The sequence below is a fragment of the Morone saxatilis genome, unplaced genomic scaffold (genome assembly GCF_004916995.1).
Source record: "Morone saxatilis isolate NCDOM2014 unplaced genomic scaffold, NCSU_SB_2.0 Contig5, whole genome shotgun sequence".
In the NCBI taxonomy this organism is placed as follows: Eukaryota; Metazoa; Chordata; class Actinopteri; family Moronidae; genus Morone; species Morone saxatilis.
The window spans coordinates 11,866,616-11,872,727 of NW_023340095.1; the positions used below are offsets into that span (position 1 = coordinate 11,866,616).

General features: G+C 41.9%; 1 protein-coding gene across 1 annotated transcript in view; it reads right to left on the reverse strand.

Moving 5' to 3' along the window:
* The window catches only part of igf2bp2a (insulin-like growth factor 2 mRNA binding protein 2a), a gene marked incomplete at its 5' end in the record, with an annotated part of 45,041 nt that overhangs the window by 10,924 nt on the left and 28,005 nt on the right, over positions 1-6,112 (reverse strand). Inside the window, 4 exon segments of the mRNA XM_035676882.1 lie at positions 1,430-1,564; positions 1,983-2,273; positions 3,048-3,111; positions 5,987-6,038. Coding sequence (XP_035532775.1) covers positions 1,430-1,564; positions 1,983-2,273; positions 3,048-3,111; positions 5,987-6,038 — 542 coding nt within the window.

The following is a 6,112-nucleotide window of genomic DNA, read 5'->3' on the forward strand; positions in this document are numbered from 1 at the left end:
TGTGTGTGTGTGTGTTCGGGAGGGGCACTTTATAATCTGTAAGTGTTGATCTTGAGCTGTAAAGTGAAATTAGTTTAGGGTAAGATGTGAGGCTAGGGGAGATGACAGTGTTGTGGGTTTAAAGTTGGTTGGGGTGTCACTGGGTGTCATTAGAGAGATTACAGGGTGTGGGGTGCCCGTGGTGACAGGTTCATTTCTTCAGGTGTGGCACCCAGGCAGGGCAGTGTGGTGTTATTAAATCGACATGCAGCAGAGGTGTGGATGTTATTGTGACTTTTTAGAGGAGGATTACTGTTTTGACAGATTAAGGTGGATCAGATCTGCCAACTGATTTCTTGTCCTTACATTACATAACATCCATTTGTCAAATGCTTTTGAATAAAGCAACTTTGCATTCAACCTCAACAGGAAGTCGAGCTAGATGACATGAAAAACTGGAGGCACATCCTTCTGCTTTGAGCTATCTTGAGCGGTTCTTGGCTGCCTTCCAGTGGTTTTTATAATTTAGAGGAAATATTGGTGGGATTTGGAGCGTCTGCCCACTTACTACTTTTTACGTGTGGTTTATGTTTATCTCTGACTTGGGAAAAACTGGATGGGCTTAAATGCAAAACAGTATATACAGCAGGATTTCTTCAGAGATTTCATGAAAATGGCTTACACGAAGGTGCAGGTTGGCAGGGTGGATAAATGGATATAAATCCATAAAAAGCTAACAAATCCAACACAGAGGAAAACAGGAAGACAGGATGTAAAGCAACACAAGACACAAGAGGAGGAAAAATACAAAATAAAACAGGAAATGAAGTAAAAGACACAGGAGGAGGACAATTACCAAAATAAAACAGGAAATAACTTAAGAAAACTGACGCACAGTGCACGCTGGTGCAATTCAATTAGACTTTTACTCATTTTTTATCTATTTTAATGGAAGAAAATCTCTTTTTTTTAAAATACTGCAATGGATGCAATCGAGCCCTCATATCTCCATCAACACTGACTGGGCAGCCGCCCCGTCAAACAACACTCTTAAAAATAAACACAGACAAATTCTGATATTATGTGTTAATGGCGGGTGTTGATGCTCAGATCCAGCAGAAGCTCAAAGAGTTTAAAAGGTGCAGTGTCTCGTTAAAAGTGTCAAGCCCAATTAGACATTGGCCTCATTTCTTAAATGCTAAGCTGCGATCACGTGTTAGCCTATGTGAGTGTGTCGTGTGCACTGTGTTTACTGTGTTAGTGGTCCAAGCGAGAGAATGCACAGAGAGATTAAAAGGTGTGCAGGCAGGTTAAAGGATAAGATTATAGGCCTGTGGACATTATGGCTAATCTCCCCAGTGGGAGTGTATACATACTCTGAACAAGCACACCTGAGGGTATTTACATGCATGTTTGTGAATGTTTTGAGTCTGTTGAAGCGCAGACTCACGTCTTGGTCTCGTTGGCCTCCTTCTGCATGATGTCCAGGATCATGCGACAGGCGGAGGAGCAGCCCTCTGGAGTTGAGTGGATAGTGATGGGCTTTTCTGCTGCACCTGCATTTTCCTTCCGATGAATGTCCACCCTGAGAGAGGGAATGACAGACAGAGATATGAACACACAACACAGAGACGACAATAGAAAGTAAAATCTATTTGTACTGCGTATTCATTCATAATAATGTTTGAAACTGAAAAGAGAAGAAACTATTTAAGAATTGAATGTTGTTTTTCCCTAAATTAAAATATAAAGCAACAGTAAACATGTCATGAATAATTTGGGCCACTCATGTCCAAAATCTGACAATGTAAAGCTTCTATTGTGTGCTACCTTGCTTCATATCTCAACAATTGGTCTCCAAATGCAAGCCTTGGTACAGTGCCAAAATGCATAATTATTTCAACCTTCAAAACAATTAGAGCTGAGCCATCTGAGGAGTTAATAAAACCATGAACAAAACAAGAATTAATGTGTGAGTCATCATCTTCATCAGATTAACTTACTTGGACTGTGTCTGTTTGGTGACATTCTTGATGGTGAGGCCCTCCTTGCCGATGATGGCTCCCACAAACTGAGTAGGCACGAGCATGCGCAGGGGGAAGTCGTGTTGTCTCGCGCGTGGAGCCCCAAATTCTCCAGAGGGCCCAGGTTGAGAGGCGTCCTGGTCCCTGGACGACCGACCCCCGCGCCGCGTGCGGGGAGCCTGGTCGGGCGGAGCAGCATCCATGTCCACAATATATGACACTTTGAAGGAGTAGTCGTCAAACTGGTGTCCTGTTAACTTCTCAATGGCTCTGTGGGGGGAAAGAGGAGGTATGAGGCATTAATAATAAATATTTGTCAATATAATAAATTGTAATTGTCAGTCAAAGGAAATAATATCTCAGTATGCAGGAAAACGGATGTCTCTGATATACTTGCTTTATACCTTGTGTATCCTGCATTCTCTCTCTGCACTGGTTGTGTATGTTATAAGAAATCAACGATAAGCACGCTGCAAGCTGCATTTAAGCACATGAACATTCATGAGAGCACCTTATTAGTGAGGTAACATCAGCAGCACACTCTGACTGAGCTGGCTAATTTTTTATGTTTAAAAGTGTTTTCAGGTAATTCTTGAAAAGATTTCTATCTACACTGAAATGTCCTAACAACAGGAGAAAACTGAGAGATCATAGAGAATGTTAGAGGAGACACAAAGTTTTGAAAAACCCTGATACTAGCTGGACAGGCTTATGCCATCGTCACTCTGAGGACCTTATTCAAAAATTTGATGGAATCCCTAGTTAATTTGAATTAATTTTATGAAGGTACATTTTCACATTTAGCCACCTTAATGTGGATTTATACTTTAATAGAATGTGTTGCCTCCTTGGGTGTCACCATGTTTATACTGGATATTGCTGTTTTGACAATGACCCTCCTATGACCCCTGGGGATGTACTTTTTAATCCTCCAGTATGTGAACAATGCTGCTGGTGTTGCAGGAGCTTGTCTGTGAATGCACACAGGTAAAAAGCAAGTGTATCACAAGTCTCACTCTTGGCTGCATTATTGGTGCTGCTTACACTTTAGCTTCCTCCTTGGTTGCGTACGTAACATTCACCACTGCTGTTTCTGTATCAGTGTTCACTGTAAGGCAAGAGAGAGAGATAGAGAGAAACAAAACCATGAGATACGGTGAAATAGATAAATAAATAAAAAGGTTCGGGCCACATTCACACATGCAGGTCTTTGTTGATGCCGCAGGTGAGTCAGACACGCGTCCAGGTTCCCGTGGTGACCCAGAGAGCCACTTGTCTGTGTGAATCCATTACAGCCATCAACACACTGGCTTCCCTCCAGACCCCGCTGCTGCCTCCACAGACAGAAGCTGCTAAACACAATAGCCTCTCCGCCACTTGCACAATAACGGATTTAAGTTTGACATGACAGCCTAAAAAGAGCAAGTAATCCTTGATAAAGTGCAACACAGTGCACAACAGAGACACACCTTGGGAAGACTTGTGGTCCTGTACTTATTATGGGTTATGGGTTGGAGTGCTGTGGGCTTTAAAGGACTGAACTGTGGGGTGACTCTGATTCAGCATGTGCAATGGTGAAACAAGCTCACAAATCTATTTATTAATTAGTTCATTGATTATTAATTTGGAACTTTTTTGTAGGAGAAGTAACTTATTGTATTTAGGCATTTTGTGTACTTCTAAAAAATCTGTTATTTTACTTCTACTTAAGTATTTTTTACCACAAGTATTAAGGTTTTAACTCAGATCCTACAGTAAAAACAAAAGTCACATGAAAAATTGTGAAAAGTACAACAATGCAATACAGTGATAAATTATTAAATTTTTGTAGGTATATGTTAAAAAACTAATAGCTCTGTGCTGTATATGTTGACATGTTAATGCATTTCATTTTATACATTTTAACTCACCTACAACTACACCAGTAGCATTACTTGTACTTGAGTGCATTTAAAGTAACTTTTAATACAGTACTCAGTTCCCAGTTTCAGTTTCTCAGTTATGAGAATTTCTGCTTTTTCTTTTCTGCAGTGTAGTAAACAGAATATATTTGTGTGGACAAAACGAGAAATTTAATGACATTTTATAGACCAAATAATCAGTTAATTGAGAATATAATCTCCAGATTAATTGAAAATGAAAGTAATTAGTTGCAGCCCTAAAGTGAAAGACAAATACTAAAAGACAAAAAAGAAACTATATAACCTGCTCATCTTATTTGTTTAAAGTCATTTTGTATGTACATAGTGTTACTGCTGTGGTGTATAAAGTACACATATCCTTAACTTGTTTTATCTCATTCTACTATTTTGCTTCATTTGACAGAATAATCTTTTTCATCTCATGGAGTGTATAACTTTCAGTGCCTGTGGAGAGCGCAACAGTGACAGTAATAGCAAGAGAGAAAGAGACACAGCACGTCTCATTGATGAAACTCCCTCTGGTCCACAAAGGCTTATGTCAAAAGAGACAACGGCATCTCTACTTTGTCAACGGCGGATCTCTGTTTGTGTAACCGCTAAATGTCAAAATGATGAGTCAACAAAGAAGCCATTGCTCTTTGATTGTGAGGACTAATGCCAAAGCCTGCTGAAAAAAACATTCAATGCAAAAAGATCTTTAAAAAATTGCAAATAAACTCCCTTAGATTGTTTGGCAAGTTAACCACATGAACAAATCACCAAAATAATTGAGACAAGGCAAGCAAGGTAATTGCCAATATCTTTTTTTTTCCTGGGAGCTTTTTTTCCCCCAGAAGAATCTGAAAAAGTCTCTGTCAGTGAAAACAAAAACTTTCAAACCTGCAAAGGCGCAGCGGACAGCAGGTTTAGAAGGGTTAAAACCAGTGAGAGCGCCCAGCTGGCTTAGAGAGAGGGTGAGTGGGCAGAGCCTGGCATGGTGCCCGGCCCAAGCGCTCACAGCCAGCTCTGCCCCGCCTCGCCTGTCCTGCCCCGCCACCGGCAGCCTTCACCATGCCACACAAGAACATGGGACTCCTCCAAAACCTCACCCCCGTAACCAGAGCGCATGGACGCAGGCAGCAAAAAAAGTGACAGGAAGTTGGACACGGAAAGCGATTAAGACAGGGGGGGACGGATACACGAGCGGGATGTGCTCTCTGGAAGCTATGATCATACGCTGTGCGGCTCTGATGTGATGATCGGAAAGCCGGACTGAGGGACAAAGAAGAAGAAGAAGATGAAGGAAGAAGAAGGAAGTGCTACTCTGGTCTCTCAGTATGGATGAAGTAGGCTGTTTTATAGCAGCTTCTGGGAAACTCTAAGTGGAGTAATTTCTCTGCTGGGTTCTCTTTTAGCACCTGTCATGACTACAGTGGGTGGTAGTTTGTCTTGGCTGGTTTTGACGCACAGAAAGACACCGTGTGTGCGTGTGTGTGCGTTTGTTTCTTGCTACGTCTACTACTCCTGCATATGTGTGTGTGTGCACAGCGAAAAGTTCCTAGGGATAGCTCTAGTGCTGACTACACACAAACATATAAACACACACACACACACTCCATCAGACAGTGCAAAAGCCTCACCACAGGCGCCTACAGTGTCCTCCCTCATTACCACGGTGCACCTCCCCAAAACAGATGCACACGCAAAAACACAGACAGGCATAAACACACACATGGACACATTACTATTGGACGTCTGCCATGTCTGCTCACTTTAATCCATACACTGAGGCCAAGGGGACCTGTGGCAATGCACAGTGCTTATTATAAAGGGGTTCATGTAATTCAAACACACATGCAGACAGACAAGATGATAAAGGCTGATTTATATGCAGAGATGGGTTATGTTTAGATAATGGGTGTGTGGGATGATGGTAACGAGGAAGTCAAGTCACACAGGGAGACTTGACTCACTGGGAGGTCTCTGTGCATGTGTTGCTAAAGAGACACATGTGCATTGAACAGTTGGAGCCACATGATGATGAGATGTGCAGCAAACGGGGAGAGGAGAAGAGTTCTGTACCTTGTTCCACGTTTTCTACAGTACCATACTGAGCTAGAAGGCCGTCCAAAACCTAAAGGAAAAATGAGAGTGTGAGGTTAGAGACACAAACTAAACGAAACACTGATGCAAACACACACACACACA